The 24,297-nt window shown below is 45.1% G+C and overlaps 1 protein-coding gene and 1 non-coding gene across 4 annotated transcripts in view; both read right to left on the bottom strand.

The window, feature by feature from the left end:
• PDXDC1 (pyridoxal dependent decarboxylase domain containing 1) overlaps nucleotides 1-24,297 on the bottom strand; it is a 50,565-nt gene that overhangs the window by 7,558 nt on the left and 18,710 nt on the right. For all 3 annotated transcript variants that reach the window (XM_047087173.1, XM_047087170.1, XM_047087171.1), the window contains exons 5-16: nucleotides 22,746-22,892; nucleotides 21,190-21,379; nucleotides 18,473-18,541; nucleotides 17,562-17,640; nucleotides 15,214-15,298; nucleotides 14,305-14,353; nucleotides 14,053-14,154; nucleotides 12,900-13,025; nucleotides 8,901-8,951; nucleotides 3,516-3,579; nucleotides 1,286-1,374; nucleotides 242-347 (exon numbers count right to left, since the gene is read on the bottom strand). In XM_047087173.1, coding sequence (XP_046943129.1) covers nucleotides 242-347; nucleotides 1,286-1,374; nucleotides 3,516-3,579; nucleotides 8,901-8,951; nucleotides 12,900-13,025; nucleotides 14,053-14,154; nucleotides 14,305-14,353; nucleotides 15,214-15,298; nucleotides 17,562-17,640; nucleotides 18,473-18,541; nucleotides 21,190-21,379; nucleotides 22,746-22,892 — 1,157 coding nt within the window. The remainder of the gene's footprint in view (nucleotides 1-241; nucleotides 348-1,285; nucleotides 1,375-3,515; nucleotides 3,580-8,900; nucleotides 8,952-12,899; nucleotides 13,026-14,052; nucleotides 14,155-14,304; nucleotides 14,354-15,213; nucleotides 15,299-17,561; nucleotides 17,641-18,472; nucleotides 18,542-21,189; nucleotides 21,380-22,745; nucleotides 22,893-24,297) is intronic.
• Nucleotides 24,081-24,150, bottom strand: LOC124518096 (small nucleolar RNA SNORD45). Its single transcript, XR_006963625.1, has one exon. It is a non-coding gene; the product is annotated as a small nucleolar RNA SNORD45 (small nucleolar RNA).

Raw genomic sequence — 24,297 nt, 5'->3', positions numbered from 1 at the left:
GAAGACGAAGGGCCACAGGACGCCAAAACATAGGAACTCCAGTGACTTTAGAAGTCTACTTCTGGGAAGTTCTGCTGGAAAGCTCGTCTACCCAAATTTAGCCCAAAGGCAAAGAAAAAGCCTCTTCAAAGAAAAAGAGTATCACAAGGGAAAGGAAACCAGGCCACAGCATGGATCTGAACGGACACGTCAGTGTCGCTCCCGGAACAAGGGAGGACAACCGTGGAGAATGGCTGGTTACCTGCTGCTGTCGTCAAGGGGCTGAACCGAATGCACACACCCTCCACTTCCAGGTCCATGACGGTGAGGCCGCTCGCAGGCACCAGCTGCTTCAGCTGCTCTCCCAGCTGCGGGGACACGGGCAGAGTGACGAGGGCCCGCACGGAGGGACTCCCGGCTCCCCCCACAGGCCCTCATGCGCTCAGCCCCAGACCCAAGAGACTCCCAGGGGCGAGGTTCCCTGAATCTTCTCATTCTCTTACTTACGACAACTTTTTTTTTTTAAAGAGACTGAGTTTTATGTTTTTAATTACTAAAAAATATAAGTTCATTGTAGGCAAATCTAGGAAATATGGGTAAACCCAAAGAATAAGATAAAAATGACCCACAACGCACCAGTGAGAATACCCACTGTTGACAAGTAATATACCCATCCCGTTCTGTCTCTATATTTTCCATCGCCGCGAAACGTTTTGTTCGACATGCTGTGTGGTAACCTGCATTTTTTCCTATAATCTGCGATGACCATTTCCTTCCTGCCGTATACGTCCAGCTAAACAGTTTATTCCGGCTGTTTCGATATCACGGCACAAACGTATCCTAACTTCCTCATGAAGCCCGAGGCGGGGCAGGAGCCCGTTATGCTAGGACCGACACAGCTGTGGTGGACGCCCTGACACAAAAACCCCGGAGGCACAATTTCAGTGTCCCGAGGCAGCCACAGCACAGTGCGTTCGGTCCACACTGTCAGGTGCCCGGTGGTCAGGCGGCTCTGGCTCTCGGGCCTCCTGACATCGCTCCAGGCGCCCACCACAGCCGCGGTCCCCGTCGTGCGGGTAGTCTGCGGCCTTACTACGTAGCAGCAAGGAAATGGTCACCGAGGGAATGATTCTGCAAGGCCCTGCCGGAATTCGCGCGGCATGCCGAGCAGTGATGTGATCAGAGGCCCTGGAAGGAAGCCCAGTGCCTTTGCAGAAGTATCCTTCCTACGGGCCCGACTTCCCAGACACGTCCACGCATCACTCCATCTGGGATGCAGACGAGAGCACGTGGCCCCCGTTCTTACCCAGCGGTTCAGGGCATCACAGGAATGTCTCTCCCGGCCGACCGTTGAAGGTGCCATGTTAGGCACCGGGACAGTTGTCGGCACTGGATCTGACACCGAAACACAGAAAAGAGGGTTCACCTTCCGGAAACACAGCTCCACACACGCTCCTCAAAGCCCCTTTCACTGAGCTCCCAACACTAACCCGGGAGAAAAGCCTCAAATGCTACAGAAATCAAGTGCTGACGTCACAGGGAATGGATAGAAAAAAATGAGTACGTACATACAGGTGTAGTGTTGTCCATCCTTAAAAAGGAAGGAAATTGTCCCGTGCTCAATACAGATGAAACGTGAGGGCGTTACATCAAGTGAAATAAGCCAGTTACACAAAGACTCACACTGTATGATTCCACTTCTATGGGGACCCTAAGGTAGCCAGACTCAGAGACACAAAGTAGATGGTGGCTGCCAGGGGCTGGAGGGGAGTGTCTAAGGGGTGTGGAGTTTCAGTTTTGCAAGACGTACAAGTTCCGGAGGGCTGCTGAACAACCACGTGAATCTGTGCAGCATTACTTAACTGTACACATTTTACCACAAGTAAAAATTTTTGCATGTGTTTATCTTACAGAAGGGTTTTTTTAGCTTTATTTTTAGAGAGACAGAGTGTGAGTAGGGGAGTGGCAGAGAGAGAGGGAGACACCGAATATGAAGCAGTCTCCAGGCTCCGTGCTGTCGGTACAGAGCCGGATGTGGGGCTCGAACTCATGAACCGGGAGATCATGACCTGAGCTGAAGTCGGATGCTTAACCGACTGAGCCACCCAGACGGCCACAGGAGGGGATTTAAGCATCCACAGTTTTTTTCTCGGGGAAAATGTAACACCTGAATACTGTCTCACAAATAGAATTCTTAGTCTCATTTGCGAAGTTTTTCTTTAAAGGAACTTCCAGAGGAAATCAAAACGTAACACTGTCAGTTACCAGCTAGTCTATCAACCCCTATGCGAGGGAAGTCAGAGCACCTGAGAGCACCCCAAGCGGGCCTCGTAACAGACTTCTCCTCCTTTCAAATGGCCAGGGCGCCTACTCCTGCCAGGCGGTGTGCTGGGCACGCCAGGTATAAGGAAGTGTCATCTAGCTGTTTACATTCTACTGAAGAAATACCATAAAGAAAGAACTGAAATCACCATATATTGTTGTTGGTGCCATGAAAGAAGGCGGGGACTCCGATACAGCATGATGGAGTCGCCTTAGCATGGACAGGGAAGGCCTCTCTAAGGAGGTGCACCTAACGGAGACCTGAATGGTGATAGGGAGCCAGCCAGAAGAAGAGTGAAGGGAAATGTGCTCGAGGTAAAGGGAACAGCAAGTGCAAAGGTCTTGCTCGAGGAAAAGGCACAATATTCTAGAAACTCAGAGAAGACCAGTCTAAGTCACAATGATCGAGAGGAGAGGTGGCCTAGAAGGAAGTCAGAGAAGACGGCAAGGGCTGGACTCCATAGGCCTTACAAGGCCTGGTACTGAGCCTGGACCTTATTCACTAGAAATAGTAAGAAACTGAGGGTCTGGGCAGCGGAAGGGCGCGAATGGATTCCCACATGTACTGCCCAGTCTGACCGCATGCAGAGAATGGGCTGGAATGGGGTATGTGCAGTACACAGAAGTGACAGATCAGTCGAGCGGGGACCGCGGCTGTCCGGGTGAGAAGTAACGGTGCCCTGGACTAGGCTGGTGGCGCTGGGGGCACCCTGTAAAAATAGAGATTCCTGGATCCAACCTCATGAATCAAAGTATCTAGGAAGTAGAGCCCCCAAATCTTTATTTTCTTTTCTTTCTTTTTTATGCTTAACATAGTTTGTTTTAAATAATTTAAAATATAGTGTAAACATACATTAAAAACACGATGGCAAATGAGCGTGAAAACATGAGGTTATTTGTGTGTGTGTGTGTGTGTGTGTGTGTGTGTGTGTGTACCCGTGCACGCATCCTGGTCTCTCTTCACTCATTCTAGCACTAGGTCTAGGGACTGGCATTTGGAAACCACTGGTTTGATCACAGGAAACTATCACTAAAATGCTATTAAGGCACTTAGGACCAGAATTCTTGTGAAAATCATTAACATTTTCTGAAAAAATGATGACTGCAGATTTTAGCAGTCAAAATATTTTGGACTATCTATGTAACTTGAAATGGTTTAAAATCCAAAGCCCTTAGACACAAATACAAAAATTATGCTTTTTAAAGTCACCTACCTGAGCCTGGTAATTCCTGGAAAAATCTGAACACCACTACTGGAGAGCTGAGCTCATCTTCCACCTGAAAAATACAATCTGATGTTACCAATTAACATTACATCCAACACATGCAAAATGAAACAGTGAGTTTGAAAAGCAGGCTACAGATAGCATAGGTTCTTCATCAACACGTAAAATTCAAAGGTTAATTTCAGTTGCTACAGAAATAGAAATCAAGGGTTTAGTAAAATTCCTAGAAATAATTATAAGCCGGTTCCGAGAACACATTCCTGGATTATGACATCTGACAGAGGTATACTGAAATTAAGGCAGGAGCAAACTGTAATAATAATAAACAGAGGCCTGCCATTAAAGATCAAAGAAGAGGAAAAAGAAGAACCAGAATCAGTGCTGGGAGAGTGGAAGCTTTCAACAACCTAGAAATTATGCTAACTTAAGCAGGACTGAAACTTTAAGAAAAAAAAATTTTTTTTTTTTTTAAATTTTTTTTTTCAACGTTTATTTATTTTTGGGACAGAGAGAGACAGAGCATGAACGGGGGAGGGGCAGAGAGAGAAGGAGACACAGAATCGGAAACAGGCTCCAGGCTCCGAGCCATCAGCCCAGAGCCCGACGCGGGGCTCGAACTCACAGACTGCGAGATCGTGACCTGGCTGAAGTCGGACGCTTAACCGACTGCGCCACCCAGGCGCCCGAAAAAAAATTTTTTTAAACGCTTATTTATTTTTGAGACAGAGTGTGAGCAGGGGAGGGGCAGAGACAGAGGGAGACACAGAATCCGAAGCAGGCTCCAGGCTCCGAGCTGTCAGCACAGAGCCCCACAAGGGGCTCAAACCCACAAACCATGAGATCATGACCTGAACCGAAGTCAGACGCTTAACCGACGGAGCCACCCAGGTACCCCTGAAACTTTTTATATAGTCACAAACAAACAGAGGAAAAATCCTTTCTTCTCACTTTGTAAAACTTTGTAAAACAGGATGTAAGTCCTGCTGGTAATGAAGATAAACAGTCTAGAGCTGAGTCTAAGGATTTCCTAAATCACTGAAGTGGTACTTATATTCAGGACAGGCGTCCTTCATTAACTTCACTAATGACTAACTTCATTAGCAGATTTCATCACAGACGAAAATGTTCACTGCATGAAGCCAAGCCAGCACTAAGTTCACGGACGCCATCGAACAGTGGAGCGGCTCATCAGCTCCACTACGGGGTCAGGATACAAAGGGAACAGCAATGTTCTTGACAGAATATGGCACACAGGGACAGATGTGTAAGCACTCAACAGTTCTAGTTATAAAGCCTATTTTCCAAGGCTCTGCATGCGATGTCTCCATAGTGGAAACGCTAACTTGCAAAGCCAGGAGGAGCTGGCCCAAGGTCTGCGCTGTTAACCTGTCAACGGAACACAGGGATGTGATTTAGGCCAAGCAAGATGTGTATCAAATTTGCCACCTTATTAAGCTGATTGCTGTGTTACCTATCTATCATCTCCTTTAACTTTCACGTAAACATAAATCTATTAATGCTTTTTTTTTCTCTTAGTACTTTTAACACTTGGAAAGCCTTAATATCTAAATAGAATGGAGTAAATCCAAGAAGGATATAGAAACAAAAGCAACAAAATTCTACGCCCATTCCCCCAACCTCAGTCAGGATGAATGAAGCAGGATGATTTGAGTAACCAGACTTCTATATATAGTCTAATACAGTCTTGGTTTCTTATTTCTTTGAGCTCAGTGGACTCAAATGTCAGTGCATGAGAAATACTGTACATGGTTATAAACAGAGAATTCTGGCTCTAGCAACATGGCAGACTGAAATGCTGGATTACATATACCAAAACCAAAAAAAAAAAAAAACCCCAAAAAACCAAAAAACCCAACATAACCACTGCTAAGCTCACAAAAACAGTGAATCGAGAAAGAAAACAAAGAATATCGTCAGCGGAGCAGGGGCTGGCGAGCGGGGAGCAGGGAGGGGAACCCGCTGTAACACCCAGGGTCTTCGGGCCCGTGTGCAGATGGTGGTGAGCGCACGTCTTGCCAGGACCCCTAAAGGAGAAGAGGGGCGGAAAAGCTCAATCTGCCGACCCGCAAGAGGGCTTCCTGCGGCCTGAGGCTCCGTCTACACAGGGAGTAAAATGTACCAAAGAGCGAAACGTCAGGTACGCACTGCCATGGGCCGTACGTGCCATTTGGTGCGGGAGTCCCGAAGCTGTGGAACTGACAGACGGACCTTCGCCCGTCACACTTGAGAAAAACATGCAGCTCATAATGAAAAGCGAAGCACACACCCGGCAGCAGACGCAACAAGGGACAATCTGTGCTCCAAAAGGAAACATACTCTGACGACCGTGCTTAGAGAAATGAGGACCAGGAAGCATAAAAACAAAAGCAAAAACAAAAACGGAAAGAAAAAGAAAAAAGGATGTCCAAAAAGGGAACAATGACTTAACAAGAGCTCAAGGGAACACGCTGGAAGGAGGCAGGTATCACTGAAAGTGAAAACACGGCCGACACAGATGAGAAGCTGCTCAGGTGCCAGGACAGGAGGCAGAGGCCGGAAGGAGGAGAGGGGCTGAAGGAAGAGGGACCCGTGACAACGTTCACTATGCTGGTGAGATCGGAGAAGGAGGTCATATATGAAAACGCAAACTGCACAGAATTAAAAAAAAAAAAAAAAAAAAGACTCCTCAGCTTACATGAGCACAAGTCCCAACCAAGCAGGATCTACACAGTCCTCACTCGGACGCACCATGGCCACGGTCAAAGTAGCAGAAGCTGGAGAGCCTCAAGGACAGCAGAGACGTAAGTGCCGCACGGGGCTGAGACTTGCAGGTGTGAGGGTGAAATACCCTATCTCCCCCTTAAGCGCGAGCGTGGGACGCAGCCCACGTGCCGCCGAGCTAGCACAACAGCAGCCTCGGTGGCGGCTGCGGACAAGACCTCCACTGACACACGGACAGAGGGGCTCCCCGCGGCCTCCCTGCGCCCCGGAGGCGGCCCCGGGCCCTGGGGAGCTGGGGAGCTGGGGAAGCGGGTCGGCGCTTCGGGCCTGAGAGGCTCCCCCAGGGCCGGCCGCCTACATGGGCAAGAAGACCCCCGGGGAGCTTGCGGAAGGAGCCACTGTGCACAGACGCGGCTAATCTCACACACCCCGGGGTCAAGTCCTGGCTGTGCCACATACCATCATGTGGCTCAGGACCCGACCACACCGCCACACAGAGACGGAAATAACACCGCTCTACCACAGTGACGTCTCGAGAACCCGAGGACGCGGTGTCTACGTAAGCACTACACAGATATTGTGGCGACAAAAAACATTTAATACTGACCTGTATTTTACGGTGCCTTACAATTTTCATGTTGCTTTCTCATACGTTATCTGATACGCCCTTCGTCACGAGCCACTGAAGGAGGACAAGTGCTAACTTCTGTAAACTGACCGGACACAGACTGGTCCACCGGTTAAGAACACGGGCCTCGGAGTGTGAATCACAGCTCTAGCCCATCCTAGCTGTGTGGCAGGAGCAAGTCACTTAACTTCTCTGTGCCTTAGTTTCCTCGCCAGTAAAGATGCGGCAGCCGCTGCAACCGATTCCCAGATCAGACTGACTTAGGCTCCAGTATCTATGCCAAGTACCCGGCACAGTACACAAAACCGTGAAACAAAAACAAGACAAAAGTCCCTGCCTCTACAAAGCTGTGACAAAGAAAAATAGACAATGAACAAATATACGACTTCAGGTAGTAATAACTGCCACGAACAACAAAACCCAGGGGACGGAGTGAGGGGCGGTGGTAGGCCTGCTTTAGGTGGGATGGCCAGGGAAGACCTCTCTGAAGAGGGGGTACTTGAACGAACACCTCAAGGGTAAGAAAGCAGGCATGAAAAGAATTGAAGGGAACAGTGTTTCCTGGGAGAAGGAAGAGCAAATACGAAGGCGGCTGCTGTCAGGGTTAAATGAAGGAACGTGTGTGCTGGGCGCCACGCGTGGTACACATGGTACACGGCGTGCATTTCACGACAGCTGCCGTGATGACAATTATTACCGGAGTCACAGTGCCTCACGGTGTTTGCCAGTTACTGTGTATCTACGGAGACGAGCATCCACGGGAAGGAGGGGTGGAGCAGGGCTCATGCCCGGACCGTGTACCGCCTTCCAAAGATGCTCCAAACCCTCTGGTGATTAACGAGCACCAGCACAATCTCCCTGCCTGGAGAAGGACGGGGGGGCAGAGGGGACGTGAGGAGGAGCCCAAGTGGGCTCAGTGAGGGAGGGGAACAAGGTCCACAGGCCCAGCACCGCCTTGATTCCTGCCATCTTGCTCATGCTAGTCCAGTTTGGGCTTCTCTGTTTACAACCAAAGGAGTCCAACCAACATACCTTCGCCGACAACTGAGCTCACAGGCTTAGGCAGCAAAGAAAATGACTCAATGTCATAGGGCGTCAGTGGTACGGCTGAAATTAGAACCCAAGTCTCCTGACTTACATTCATCCCTCTGCTTCTCCAATGGGCCACTCTCCTCTTCCAAGCTAGAACCTGGGTCATCTCAGGTCAACTGAAAAGGCTCCAAGCTCCTACTCAGAAGGCAACGCACAGCAGCGCCCCCCTCAGGCACTTAAAGCAAACCGTGCACTAAAATGGAATCAACTGTAATCAACTTGAACCCCAGAAAAACTTAAGTATTAGTTTTAAACTTAACTGCATCTTGCAGGATCGTCAAAGTAACACTCAGTGGCCTTATTTAAATTAGAATCTGACCTCTATTTCCTGAAATTCTAAAATATAACGAGGCAAAACATGAGAACATTCAAACCTGAACTGATACTTCGTTATTAGCCCTGCTAAATCCTCACGCCCTGGGTCTAATAACTGCCCTTAAGCAGCAATGTCTGATAGATTCTGGCATATTTGAGGAGGATACTGGGGGAATAAAAAACAAGGCCACTTGATCTCTTCCTTATTCCCCAATCTGTGCAAATGAAAACTCTGGTGTCAGAAGGTTTCAGAAAAAGTTGCCCCGAACACTATGAGAGACAAAATGACTTTTCATTTCAGTAATATGAATGTTCTAAAATCACTGGGCAGAGGAAGTCAATAGGGTTTGTTAGATTTTTGTGCAATTCTAAATTTTAACAGAACAAAACTACACACGATTGTATGAAAAGCACCACAGGGGTTCAGCATATGGTACAAATCTCTAGATTTGTGCTCTCTGTAGAGTTAGGTCATTGGTGCGTGAACCTGTTCTGAAGAATGTGGTTTTACTGGAGCTGTCACAATTCCACTGAGATGCACCCAATCTGGAGATCATTCCAAGTCACTGACGTTAAGTTATTAACTTCAAAAATGGATCAAATCATATATACTGTACCAAGATTTTGATGTGGTTCACTTTCTTCAAACTCTCTTGTAATCGTTGACTCTGCAAAAAAGACAAAAAATAGCTTCTAATTTTTATAATTTCATTAGATTATATGTATTTATTTAATAATTACTTGGGTTATAACTTCATTAGATTAATGATATCCATTAGACTGACACAACATATCGAAACATGGTTTCCATGATGGTTTTTGCAGGCCTGCAGACAAAGATCTCAGGCCGATAAAGCCATCTGTCACTCGATGGCTCCTGAGTTAGGGTGCCAATTCTTGCTTTTCCAGAACCGCAAATATTCCCTGATGATTTCAGTTGAAAGTTACATTTGGGGCTTCCAGAAAAGCGGTTTCTTTCTTTTTTTTTAATTTTTTTTTTTTAACGTTTATTTATTTTTGAGACAGAGACAAACAGAGCATGAATGCGGGGGGGTCACAGAGAGAGGGAGACACAGAATCTGAAACAGGCTCCAGGCTCTGCACTGTCAGCACAGAGCCCAACGCGGGGCTCAAACTCACGGAGGTGAGATCATGACCTGGGCCAAAGTCGGACGCCTAACCAACTGAGCCACCCAGGCGCCCCCAGAAAAGGGGTTTCTAATGAGACGTATGTGAATTTGTCGTACTAGCAACATAAGCCATTCTCTCGTTCAAAACCTGAGTAACTGGCAACAAAAGCAAAAAGAAACCAGTGGGACCACATCAAACTGAAAAGGTTCTGCACGGCAAAGGAAGCTATCAACAAAATGAAAAGGCAGCCTACTGAACGGGAGGACAAATTTGCAGACAATTTATCTGATAAGGGGATTAATATCCAAAATATATATAACGCAAGCAAAAAAACCCAAAATCTGATTTAAAAAATGGGCAGAAGACATGAACAGACTTTTCTCCAAAGAAGACATCCGAGATGGCCAACAGGTACATGAAAAGATGCTCAACATCACTCATCATCAGGGAAACACAAATCAATCACACAATGAGATATCACCTCACACCTGTGAGAACAGCTGAAAAGAAATAACAAATGTTGGTGAGGATGTGGAGAAAAGGGAACCCTTGTACCCTGTTGGTAGGAATGCAAACTGGTGCAGCCACTATGGAAAACCAGTATGGAGGCTCCCCCAAAAATTAAAAATAGAACTACCCTATGATTCAGCAATTCTACTTCTGGGTATTCATCCAAAGAAAGCAAAAACACCAATTTGAAAAGTTATCTGCACCCTCACCATCATGACAGCATTTTTTTACAAGTGCCAAGATAAACAAACAACCTAAGTGTCCATCAATGGCTGAATAAAAGAAAATATACAGCATGTAACATACATACACAATGAAATATTATTCACCATAAAAAAGGAATAAAATCTTGCCATCTGTGACAATGGTATGATTTGTCTTACATGTGGGATCTAAAACAAAACAAAACAAAACAAAACATGCAACTCATAAATACACAGAACAGATTGGTGGTTGCCAGAGGCAGGGGTTGGGAGCTGGGAGAAATGGGTAATAAAGGTGACTTAAATTTTTGTTTAACGTTGTTTATTTTTAGAAGGAGAGAGAGAGAGGCAGAGAGACAAAGAGCGCAAGTGGGGAGGGGCAGAGAAAGAGGGACACAGAGAATCCAAAGCAGGCTCCAGGCTCTGAGCTGTCAGCACAGAGCCTGACGTGGGACTTGAATCCACGAACCGTGAGATCATGACCTGAGCTGAAGTCCAACGCTCAACCGACAAACCCAGGCGTCCCAAGGTGGTTTAAAGATACAAATTTCCAGGGGCACCTGGCTGCCTCAGTTGGTAGAGTGTGCGACTCAATCTCAGGGTTGTGACTTCAAGCCCCACACTGGGTGTGGAGCCTACTTAAAATAAAAAATTCTGTAATGATGTATAGTGATGTGTGTTAACTAGACTCGTACTTGTGGCAATCATTTCCCAATATATGCAAATATTGAATCATTATGCTGTATACCTGACACTAATATGTTAATTATAGCTCAAAAAACCCCACCCAAACTACTGAGTGCACATGTGTGCCAGGCACAGTACCTGATTCTGGGGAAGGAAAAGAAAAGGTAAGTGAGAGAACACAGCATTATTACGACTATTTGGAACACGAGGTCTGGAATAACCAAACCGGAGTTCAATACCCCACTTGTAGGACGATGAGTTAAGTTCATCTGCCACTTACTAGTTATGACCTTGGACAAGTCATTTAGCCTCTCTGGGCTTCAGGTCCCTCAGTTATAAGACAGGGAGGGCAGCAGCTATCTGACAGGGTGGTTATGGCAAGCGCCGGGAAGGGGTCTCTGGAGGGCAGCATGCACGTGAGGACTTCCGTCCTCACCGTTCTAGAAGCGTCCCAGCCCCAGACCTCTCATCACTGCCACAGGGATAAAAGAACGTGTACTTCAGGGGTTCGGGGTTCATCCCTCCAACGCTTACTGAGTGTGGGACGCTGGAAAACCCCTCATGAACACTACTTGTTGGTGTGTTATCAGCGGACTTTCCACCTCGGTGAGGTTCAAATGAGGCGGTGCGTGCGCAGGGCACCAAGGTGGCTGCAGAGAAAATGAGTCCTGATGGCCTCCCCAGAGGATGAAGACGACGACGACGATGATGATGATGAAGGGAGGAAGTGGAGGAGGAAGAGGAGGAAGAGGAGGAAGAGGAGGAGGAGGAGGAGGAGGAGGAGGAGGAGGAGCCTGACTTCCGCCCCCAGGGAACCCGGCACCTGGTGACAGCCACACGGGCTACATTTCCCTGCAGTTCCCACTACAGGGTCAGCGACAGGATGTCACTGAGGTCCTCGGCAGGACTGCGAACCGCTCCATGTGCCTGCAGGCAGACAGAGCTGCAGCGGCCTTGAGGGTTTGCCAGAGAATGTCTCATTATCTCCCTGCCCTCCGGAGGCCAAAGGGAATTGAAGGGCTCTCCCCCGAGGGCCCGAACCTTCCCCAAAGTGACTAAGTTACCGGGGCAATAAAGGCCTCTCCTTCCGAACAACCAAACTTCGACATGGGAGCCGACGGCCCAGTGAGGAAACTTTTCAGAAACGTGCTTTGGAAACATAATGACACAGACCTCAACATTACCTCATGTGACAATGAAACTACTTCCTTCAGAATGTCCCTATTGCATCAGAAACTAGCGTCAGGAGGGACCATCCTGACATGATGAACCAAGAGGCAGCTGCCACCGCAAGACAAAAACACGGACTTTTCCTCACTGTAAAAATGACACTTGAGGAAGTACCGATTCCACAGAACACGTTGCAGACCAAGGTTTATTCTTAAACCCATCCGCATGTGACCAGGCAACACTCCAAGAGCTCCGCATGCACAAGCTCATGAAGGCCTAACCATCTTTCACATCACCCCCGTCTCCCAGGTAAGCGAACGGACTTACAGAGAGGCGACGCCGTGCTCTCAGACTCAGGTAGGACGCAGCTCGCCAACTGCATAAACGTGACCTCTTTTTTGCTTTCTAAACTGTAGCATAATTATACATATACTTTCACAATTAGAACACCTCATACAGAAGGAGAGTTAGAAGCATCTCTAGAGCCTTGCCATTTGGGAGCCCAAGACAGCTGGTATTAAAAATACGCAGGCCATCCATCCCCACCCCTAAGGCCGCCATATTTCCTTCCCCCTTCAAGAGACAGCCGGCTGGGGGCCATGTTAACTACCCCCCTCCGCCCCCCTTTTGCTCCTTCTCCGCTCCTTGGCTCTCATCCTATCACTTCTTTCCTCATCCTACAATGACACGAGCATTCATCTAATCTGATTTCATCCGGCCACTAACGATGGGACACCCCAGCAGTCTCCCCCAGAACTTCCAACGGCGAATGTGCACTTCAGGTCTGCTTGCTTAGGAGATGCGAAATCCACACAACACGGTATTGGATGATGAGTAAGGCAACGAGGCAGTTTTCTGTCTCTGCCTTCGCCACGGAGTATCTGTGACTCATTTAAACTGCAGGTTTCTACTCACCAGCTGGCAGGCGTGCTTAATCCTCTCCACAATCCCATCAAGCCCCAAGTACTGTAAAGACAACCACAGCGGCAGGGCACGGAGTTTGTCTGCTGGCTTGTTTGATGTAAGACCGGCAACTAAAGTCTGAAAAAGCCAATATGGGTTTGTTAACCGAAGCCGATGAAGTCACACAGCTGACGTAACTGGTTGGCACATTCCCATGCACTTTGTATGCGTCAGATGCTACGCCAGGCACTTGGCTTACACTAAACATCCGTCTGGCTAACAGCCTTGTGAGGGGAGTATTCTAGGCAGCCTAGCACCGAGACCTGGCTTTCAAGGATTCATGGCTAAGGTGTGGCAAAGCCAGGAGGAGAATCCAGATGGGCCAGAGCTCTCAGGCCCCCAAGAGGTAGCCCCTTCCACGGCTGTTCTGAGTGTCCTCAAACACCTGGCCGTTATCGACCTAGAAAGACGTTAACTGTTTTAGTAAGAATCACTGAACTGATCCACTATCAAGAACCACTTAAAAAAAAATATGTATTGGGGCGCCTGGGTGGCGCAGTCGGTTAAGCGTCCGACTTCAGCCAGGTCACGATCTCGCGGTCCGTGAGTTCGAGCCCCGCGTCGGGCTCTGGGCTGATGGCTCAGAGCCTGGAGCCTGTTTCCGATTCTGTGTCTCCCTCTCTCTCTGCCCCTCCCCCGTTCATGCTCTGTCTCTCTCTGTCCCAAAAATAAATAAACGTTGAAAAAAAAAAATATGTATTAAAACCTTCTAGACAATGGGGATCAAGAGCTTTAACTACTCTCAATACTAACAGCGCTTCAGGGAGCCTATTCTAAGGAAGTAATTTGAAATACAGAATGATGCTCACTATGTTAGTAACAAAGTTTGGAAACAAAGGAAGATTAAAATTGTAGTCTTTAAAAGGCAGAATATTACAGAGTCATAAAAGGTCATAAAAAGTTCTTTGTACACATGGAGGCAAAGGGAGAGAACAGAATAAATGTATTCAGTACAGTTCCACTTGTGTTAAGAACAGGGGTTTTTTGATTAAAAAAAGTCACAGAAAGAGCATCAAGGATATTTCTACTTTTTCCGTATTTTGCTCCCAGACTCCATGCTGACTATTAGCCTCTCCCCACTCCCTCCCAGAGAGAGTGAGCTTACCAAGGCAGGATCATCGTGTTTATAAAGGGTGACTGCAGGGACGGCCGGCAAACCCAGCCACGGGCCCGGAGTCAATGTCATGCTGTCACACTTGGTTGCAGCCTAACGAAGAAAACAAGGTTTTGTTACAGACCATCAGAGTACACGAAAGCCAGCACCCCCCTCAATTCATAAAAATCATGGGAAGTCATCAGGGATTAGGTCATTATAATTCCTTCTTAAAAACACAGTATTTAGTAAATCATAACATACCAACACTGACGAGGAGACATAACCTAGGGCCAATGTTGCCAGATTCACACTGGAAGAAAAAACCACAACACTAATTATTTATTGCTGCTTATTCCCTAAGCACACTTAAACAAAAAAAAAAAAAAAAAAAGAAAGAAAAAGAAAAAAAAAGGAGGTGCTGTTCCAATCTGACATTTAAGTGTCTTTCAGCTGGGTGATCAGCTTTTAAAACAACAAGAGAAAATGTGGTGTGTACAAATTTCGGCAAAACCTCGAAACTGCACTTTACGTGTCTTATGTCTTGTTTTATATCTTTCGTAGCTGTTATTTTCCTGTCATCACTCTTTGCCAGAGAGATCAAATGAAAACCCGGCCCGCATGGCCTGCTGAGTACGGACCACCGTGGCTGCCGGGTATCCTCCCCTAGGTCCTTCTGGGGAACCACCCCAATCTCCTCTATCAGACCACAGCCTCGGGGGGACGAGACGCCACCATCTGCTCCAGGGGTGGGCAAATGACCCGAACCGCAGGCGAGTTACAATTCCCTGGCCACGGCAATTGGCTCAGTAGGAGGTGTTTGTCGGGACTTATGACCCTCAGAACACAAACTGGAAAGCAAACTGGAGCCACTGCAACTATTCTGTACCAAAATAGGAAAATGTTATCTATAGATGGAGGCAACATGGAGAAAATCAGGCCAAGTCGGGGGGGGGGGGGGGGGGGAGATGGTGGCTCATTGTTATGGGAGCCAATACAATTTCTTCTTGCTGACACCACTTTGGGGTGTTTTGTTATCTTTACAACGCAACCCAAAGAGCCCTTCGCGATAATGATAATCGTTACAACAAAGTAAGAGCCTGGACAGACGGCCACTCTTTCACAAGCACTGGGTGCAGGCCCAACATGGAGCCACCCCCGCCCTGCACTCACCCCTCCACGTGCAGCCATATGCCATACTGCTCGCAGAGTTCTTTCAAACGCCCAATCTTATCTGTGTGCCCTACTGCCGCGGTTCCTAGGATAAAACACACAAAAAACGATACTGAAAGGAATACTTTGAGCCCTTACGGCAGGATAAAAGCTTATAAATACGTTATCTAAGAAGGAAGTAACACTGTATCTGTTTTATTGAGATTGTGTACGTGAGCTGGCTTAAAACCAACTGTTACAAGTTGATCTTTCAAGGTCTGAAGCGTGCATGTTCTCCATTTTATGTATCTATAAAATCAGGCTTGTTAATTTTGTTACTTAAAATCTCCATATACTTGTTTTCCATCCACTTAATGTTGTTTCTGGGGAAACATATTAAAGTCTCTCACCAAGATTGTGGGTTTGTCAATTTATACTTGTAGCCTATCTATTTTTCCTTTAGTCTTCCTTTATACATTTCAGATATGTTCATAAGCTTTCTTAATTACTGTGCCTTAGCGGATTACACGAATTTTAATTAGCGTGGAGTCTACCTTATCTCACACGAACACCACTATAGTACTTTCATTCTGTCACCATTTGCCCAAGATACCCTTTTCCATGTTTGCTTTTTGTCATTTCTGGGTTATTAATGTTTTTTATTTAAAAAAATGTTTTTAACGTTTATTTATTTTTGACAGAGAGAGAGAGAGAGAGAGAGTGAGTGAGAGAGTGAGAGTGAACGAGCACGAGCAGGGGAGGTGCAGAGAGAGGGAGAAACAGAATCTGAAGCAGGCTCCAGGCTTCGAGCTGTCAGCACAAAGACTCGAACCCACGAACCGTGAGATCACAACCTGAGCCGTAAGTCAGATGCTTAACCGACTGAGCCATCCAGGGGCCCCACTGGGTTGTTAATTTTTTAATTAACCACCATTAAAAAAAAAAAAAATGTTTATTTTTGAGACAGCGTGAGTCAGAGAGCCAGGGAGGGGCAGAGAGAGGGAGACAGGATCCCAAGCAGGATTCCAAGCAGGCTCCGTTCTGACAGCAGAGAAACTGGTATGGGGCCCAAACTCACAAACCGTGAGATCCTGACCTGAGCCTAAGTTGACGCTTAATCGACTGGGCCACCCAGGTACCCCTGGGTTATTTTAATTTAGGTGTGTCCATTATACACAGAGATAAATTTGTGGGTTTTTTTTAAACCTAGTATGAAAAGTCCTTTGTTTTAAAACAGAACATGCATTTTGAAGTTGGCTTAAACATACTGAACACTTTAACCCACCCCTTGTTAAGTATGTATACACTACAGGTTGGGTAGGGAAGTACCTCTTCACAGAGCATGAGTAAAACCTGAACTCGTGCATTCTCCTGTCTTAAACTTCCAGTTAGCAGAACCCCACCCAGTAAGCTTCCAAATCCCAACCAACTGCCTCAACAGACCCAACCGATGCAAGTGGTCCTTTTGCAAGGTTTGGGTCTATAAACCATTTATAGCTGATTTTTGTTCAATTTAACCATAAAGTTTTCACTTTTTTGATGCTATTCTGACTGGCATTTTTTTTAAATTTTTTTTTTAACGTTTATTTATTTTTGAGACAGAGAGAGACAGAGCATGAACGGGAGAGGGTCTGAGAGAGAGGGAGACACAGAATCTGAAACAGGCTCCAGGCTCCGAGCTGTCAGCACAGAACCCGACGCGGGGCTCGAACCCACAGACCGCGAGATCATGACCTGAGCCGAAGTCGGACGCCCAACCGACTGAGCCACCCAGGTGCCCCTGTGACTGGCATTTTTAATTCAATTTCAATTGTACATTGCTGGTACACAGAAATCCTGCACTCCAGATCAATTTGCCTTTTTTTAGTTTCCTTAGGACTTTCTATCTGTATAACCATGCCGTCTGCAAGTAAAAACAGTTTATTCTTTCTAATAGGTGTTGTCACTTAATGATTTTTCTTCCCTGATGCACTGCCTCAAACTTCAAGTATAATGCTGAATTCGATAATGGGAAGCTGAGCAGAAAGTGGGAGCTGAACTGCTGCATGCGAGGTGGACCTTCAAGCGTGACATTTTAAGATGCGATTCAGAAAGGAAGCACATGCAAGAGAAGTACTTACAGCCTAAATGAAAAAGCATACACACCAACAGAGTAAATCCCCAACAAACCAACAACTGAAGGGGATGCGAGGAGCCGAGGGCCGTGTTCTAATTCTCACCACGATGCTGACACAAACTACCTTAAACACGAGGCAGACAAACATTTCTCAAAACTCAGGTTTTTTTTTTTGTTTTTGTTTTTTTTTTAGGCTAAGTACCTTGTCTTTCTCTTATACATCCAAATGGCAGATTCCGTTCACGATACCTACCGGCATTCGCTACAAGCAAAAGGGGCAGTTTTCCTCGTTCTAGATCCTCTTTAATCAGTTTCTCCAAGAAGGCAACATCCTAGATTGAAAGGCAAATCACAGAAACATGAAGCAACGGGCATAAAGCTGTACAATAAGAACTTATAACTTTCAACAAAAACAAAGGACTCTCAAAATAACCACACAAATAAAATTCTTATTCTTGACCATTTTTCCATTTTATCTAATCAGGGAGATGAAAATCAAACAGTTTCCCTTGAAGACTAACTACAAAAAACAGTTAAATGAGATTAAAGTCACAAACTGTATACATACAGGATGAATGTTTCTCTAGTTTTAAACACTAAGGTTTAAAGAAAATGTTCTCTCAAGTCCCCATTTGTACCCAAAAATCTATCTTCGATGTTACTCACTGATGTATCTGAACCAGATAATCAAGGTACCTTGGAAAAAGAAACACAGGACCCTAAAACCTGTCCTTTTTGCTTCTGTCTTCAGTATGGGAAGGCCTAAAAATACGCAGAATCCAATTCCAATCCCACATTACAATAAAGAACCTCATCTTCTAAATCTGCCCATTCACAAATCCAGGCAACAGTGACAACCTTTAAAAGGATGAACTTTAGAAGAAATTTATGGCGCTCATCTGGACTCCCATGTTTCTACTTAAATCAGGTGATACAGTAATGACAAGATTCCTGAGGAGGCAGGTGCTCCTGACCTATATGCCATCCAGCCCTCGCAGACTTTCAAACCCAGCAGCATGGATTAAGCAATGGGAAGATACAAGCAATAAACGAATAAACTAATAATTATGTGGAGGCCAGCAAACAGAACCTCAGTTGAAAGGAAGAAGACACCGTTTCAAAACACAATTCTGTATTATCTTACAAACCGAAGGGAGAACTCACCATCTGGTGCTGGGATCCAAACATAGTGTTACAGGGCACGCGGCACAGGCAGGGGAAGGGCAAGCCGAGCTGCCAAAGAAACACACAATTCTGTAATCAAGATCCTTGTCACCATCCACTTATGTCCCCCAAAGACTGTGGCACCAAGACAAGTCACAATTACTCTTTTTAAACAATCTCGCTTGTTAGGAATTCCTGATATTATAAATATGTGTTAAAGTATATCTAGAAAGTCAAGCTAAAATTTCTAGCAGCTGAGGTTCTTATAAGAAGACACAGACAAGGGGCGCCTGGGTGGCGCAGTCGGTTGGGCGTCCGACTTCAGCCAGGTCACGATCTCGCGGTCCGGGAGTTCGAGCCCCGCGTCGGGCTCTGGGCTGACGGCTCAGAGCCTGGAGCCTGTTTCGGATTCTGTGTCTCCCTCTCTCTCTGCCCCTCCCCCGTTCATGCTCTGTCTCTCTCTGTCCCAAAAATAAATAAACGTTGAAAAAAAAATTTTTAAAAAGAAGACACAGACAATGTTGTTATATTCTAGAATATAACAAAAAATAAAATCACTTTTCCAAACTAAGGAACAACCAAGCTTTGAGCATTCTGGGAGATAATTTAGGATCCTTCCTCTGAGCATTAGTGGTAAATAACACCAGCTAAAGGCATTCAAAGAACAGTATCTTATTTATGGATCCACCCACTCTTAACAAGCAACAAATATGGATTAGCAGATGTACACGTCTTAAAAGGAGTGAAGTCAGTGTTATGAATGGAGATAGTAACTGTCAAATACATTTTATATTCTTTATTTTCAGCTTTGAGGAATTTTGAGGAATTGAGGAATTTTGAGGAATTTTGAGGAATTTTTCAGGAATTTTTAAACAGTTGCAGCATATTGTTCTGTAACTAAGACTTGGTAGTACCATTTAGAGACCAAACATTTAACGAACACTTTATGCACACCTTCTCCCTCCTTAAAAATTCTTCTTTTAAATTATGAGGAAAGGAAATCCGAGTAAAACACACATTAAAAAAAAAAAGAAATTAAAAGTGAAAATGCCCTCCCACCCCATAAGCCAACAATTAGCTACTATTAGTATAAAACGTTCTAAACATTTTCTAAGTATTCGTATATATTTTTTTAGGAATGAAAAACATACATTTTTTAAAAAAGTAAGCTTTACGGGGTGCCCAGGTGGCTCAGTCGATTAAGCGTCCAACTTTGGCTCAAGTCATGATCTCACGGTTTGTGAGTTTGAGCCCCACGTCGGGTTCTGTGCTGACAGCTCAGAGCCTGGAGCCTGTTTTGGATTCTGTGTCTCCCTTGCTCTCTGCCCCTCCCCCACTCGCACTCTGTCTCTCTCTCTCTCAAAAATAAATAAACATTAAAAAAAAGTAAAAATAAAAAGTGAAGTAAGCTCAATGCCCAACATGCGGCCCGAACTCACAACCTCAAGATGAAAAGTCAGTTGCGTACCCTTCTGACTGAGTCAGCCAGGCGCACCCCTGCCCCCCATACAGCTTTTGAAGACGGGACTGCTGGGACAAGGCAGCTGTGGGTCTAGAAGAACCTGGCCTGTAGTAGGTACTCAGTAAGTAATTTGTTCCAGGTTTCTGTAAGGACACTGTAAATCTCTCCATTCTGTACACACTCAAAAAGAGGATGTCATTTCCTGCTGCTAGTGACCACAGCTCAAAATCAGCTAAAGTCCCTAAGTTTCCCCCACCGATCTCCACAGGACTCCTTCATCTTACAAAAGATAAACCCTCACAGGGCCCCTGGCGGCTCAGTTGGTTAAGCGTCTGACCCTTGATTTCCGCTCAGGTCACGATCTTATGGTCCGTGGGTTTGAGCCCTGGTTGGGCTCCATGCTGACAGCGCTGAGCCTGCTTTGAATTCTTTCTCTCACCCTCTCTCTCTGCCCTTCCTCCGCTTACCCTGTCCTGTGCTCGCTCTCTCTCTCACTCTCTCAATAAAAAAACAAAACAAAAAACACCCAAAAACAAAACTAAAACATTCTCGGCCAAGAGGCTGAATGTTTTTTTTATAGCCCCCTAATTGGGCTACATGTCAATGAGCGTAATGACATCCCATGAGCGTCAAAAATGGTAATGCTCTTTGATCTAGTAATTCTAGACAGACTCTGAAAATCTATCTAAGGAATATAATCTAGAAAGTACTTTCTAAATATAGAAATTTCTAAATAAAGAAAAAGCTATATGCATAAAAAAGTCCCTAACACTATGCAAAGAGCACTTCCTGAAAATGGTCACAGAAAACAAAAGAATGCAAATGCTCTAACTGTCCAAAAGGGAAACAGTTGGCTAAAACACTATACAGTGACTTGAACGACTATTATGAAGATATTAAAAATAAACTGTACTTTGAAGAACTGTTAAAACAGGATATGCACCTGTTATAACACTAAGTGAAAAAAGCCAAACATAACCTTGTAGAAACACATCCACACACCCTCTGATTAAAATCTGGGGAAGAAAAATGTTAACTGTGGTTGGCTTTGGGCAACTAAGCAATACACATACGTACACACCTCTGAAAATTCATTAATATCTATTTACGTATTTTCTTATATTGCCAAACAAGCATATTGTTTCTTTTCAAATGAAAAGAACCACGGCTAAAGAAATGGGCCTACGCACTTTATAAAGTTCCAGAACAGAGAGGAACACCATTTCTTTCACATGTCCACCTTACCCCGTATTACCTGATTACAAAGGTACTGGCCCAGGCCAGGCCTAGCAGCAGCACTAAGGTATATAACAGGCTTCTTGTTATACAGCACGTTGAAGCCGTCCACTACGAAGTCTTCGTAACAAGAGTGAAGAGCAAGCCTACAGATCTTTGCCAGTCCTTCCCTTTCCTCTTCGTGGAAATAAGCGCAGCCGTTTTCATACCTGTGAAGAGAGAGCCATCTCTCGGTGTGTTCTTGTCTCTGATAAGAGACAGTTTTACATCCTCATTTTAGTCTTGGGAGTAATTCTTTTCTTAGTCTAGGAATTTTCACCTAGAGCACCCAAAGGAGATAGGGATCGCCCTCATCCTAGATGGCTGACCACACCTTAACAGCTGGAGGTTATAAAGAATGGAGGCAATCACCCTTTGTCCATACTCCAAAAAGAGCAGAAACTATGAAAAAAAGCAGCAGAGAATAGGGGTCCCTTTGATACAAAAAGGCCAGAGATCACGGTTTCAGCTTACTCTACAAGAAGGCCAGCACTGGATAACGCAGGCAAGGTCCTCAGCAGTTTCAGTCCAAAGACATTCCAAGTAAAGAAAAAGGTGAAAGCTGCTAGTCAGCCTAACTTTTGCTTTTACTATTGTCTGCCTGGGGCAAATTATTCTTCTCCATCTTCCAGAAAAGTAAGGAGAGAGAATTTCAATTACGGGTGGCAGATTTTTATTAGAAGAAAATCTCTCCTTTGCGATTCAGTTAGGCAAACTTAAACTCTTGCCTGGCCAAGCTGTTTTCCAACATCTGAAAGGGAGTCTGTCAAGTTAAATTTTCCAGTGTTAGGCAAACATTCCTTTTCCTTAAGAGCAACAGCACAGTGGCACCTGGGTGGCTCAGTCGGTTAAGCACCCGACTTCGGCTCAGGTCGTGATCTCACGGCTTGTGAGGTTCAAGCCCCACTTTGGATCCTCTGTCTCCCTCTTTCTGCCCGTTCCCCCTCTCCCTTCTCCCCTCCAAAAATAAACAAACATTAAAAAAAAAAAGTAACAGCATAAGCCCCAAAATACCACTGGTCCTGTGTCTTCTACTGAATCCTTATGTGCTATAACTCCTTAATAATGCCAACATTATCACAGCATAAAGCGTGATATTTCGCACAGCATAAAGCGTTCAATTTCGTAACACATACTCAACTTCCTTATGGCAGCATTTTCCTTCTACTAAAGGAGAAGCTAATCCTTTGATTAAAAATACCTGCGACCACTTTCCTGCCCTTTCTTCTATAGACAAGCGTCAAGTAGGAATCCTAAAAATAAGTAACTGCTGACATTATCCAAAATGTATGTGCTTATGTTCTCAGCTTTTGACATAAGCTAGTTCTTTCACTCATTTATTCCTCCTAACTACGCCATGAAACAGATACTGACGTTACCCCCATTGAACAGCTGGGGAAACTGAGGCACATAGATTTTTTTTTTTTTTTTTTTTTTAAAATGCAAGCCTTCCAAGAGGGAGGGGAAAAGGCCTACATGAACTCAGGCAGCAGAGCTCCAGGAAACAGTCTGTACCCAACTCATATATGTCCTTACCTGAAAATCCTGCACAGCCACAAAGTAGTGTCTGATAGTATCCTAGTTGTGAGTTTTCTGAGCTTCTCTTTGTCCAGAGTTGAAATATAAGCTCCCAGACTATGCCCCAACAAAGCTATATGACCTTGTTCTCCAATATTCTGGATTCTGTTAATCAAAATCAATTATATTAAAGTGTTAGTCAAAATACGAATAAAGGAGTAAGACAAAACCTAGAGATATGGCATTTCTACAGAAATCTGTCAGACTTGAAATCCACCTAATGGCCTAGAAGGCAGAAATCCAGATAAGTTTAGAAAATTCAATGCGTAAAAAGTAATGATGATCTAAGGAAGATTTTACTGAATATCTACTACATATACAAACTGTGAATAGTTTTATCCCCCATTTTTTAAAACAGCAAATGCCTGCTATAAGAACTATTGCGTGTAGAGCTGAGACAAAATGTGCAGAAATTAATTTTTTTAAAGAATCATTAGATGAAGTCAATTCCCTGCATTCAACAGCTACTTAAAACAGTACAGCAAATTCAAGGGAACCAGGTATGTTTTATGTATCATTAAAATGGATGGAATACCGTCCCTTATAAAAAGTAACTGTAAATCAGTAAGAAAAAGACCAAAAAATTAGACAGGATACTGGGCAAAGGAGATAGTTCATAGCAAAGGAAATATAAATGGTTTTTAAAACATATAAAAAAGCCACTTAACCTGATTCATGAGAAAAATGCAAACTGAAATTATGCTGAAATACCATTTCTCACCTTGCAGACTGGCAATGGTCCTTAAGTCTACAAACAGCCTTGCAGGCAAAGGTGTGGGGAAAGAGCTATTCTCACGTACTGCTGGTGGGACTGTAACCTGGCCTAATTCCACGGAGGGACACTCGGCAGGAGCTATCCAAATTACAGACACACAGCCTACCTGGCCCAGAAATCCCACTTTCAGGACTTTCATCTCCAGAAACACTTGCTGGTATGATAAAGGACACACGTACAAAGTCACCGGCCGCAGCAATGTTTGCAACAGGGAACATGAACAGGCGACTAGTTACATAAAACACCGTTCACTCATCCAAAGTAAAACGAAGCAGCTCTTCCAGGAGAGTGCTCCTTGGGCACTGATATACAGTGAACCCCGAGACATAGATGACGAAAGCAAGGTGCACAACACCAAACGGCGTTTACGTCCTGGAGGGAGTGCAGACACTCGGCTTGTGTATACGTACACACAGAGTATCTCTGAAGAGTACACAAGAAGCTGGCAAGGCCGCTGTCTCTAAGGAGAACAAGAAGCTGGGGAGGAAGAGTACGAAGGAAATACCCCCTTTTCATTCAAGGTCACTGTCATTTTAGAATTTACATCAACTCTGGATTCGGCTAATACGTGCCGTCACATCGCTGACTGAAAACTGCCTTTCTGTACTCTTTGTAGCTTCTGATATTTGAAAAAGGAGAATGACTTACTCCAAAAAAAATTAAATTTAAAACAATTAAACATGAAACTAAATAGGGAGCTAAGCTAGATGAAAAAAAATAAACGGAGGTTTCACA

This window comes from Lynx rufus, unplaced genomic scaffold (genome assembly GCF_022079265.1).
Source record: "Lynx rufus isolate CCGP_SWC_20201006 ecotype Redwood Valley unplaced genomic scaffold, mLynRuf1.p SCAF_23, whole genome shotgun sequence".
NCBI lineage: Eukaryota > Metazoa > Chordata > Mammalia > Carnivora > Felidae > Lynx > Lynx rufus.
The sequence above is the reverse complement of the archived record's forward strand: the minus strand, read 5'-3'. Positions and strand labels throughout refer to the sequence as shown.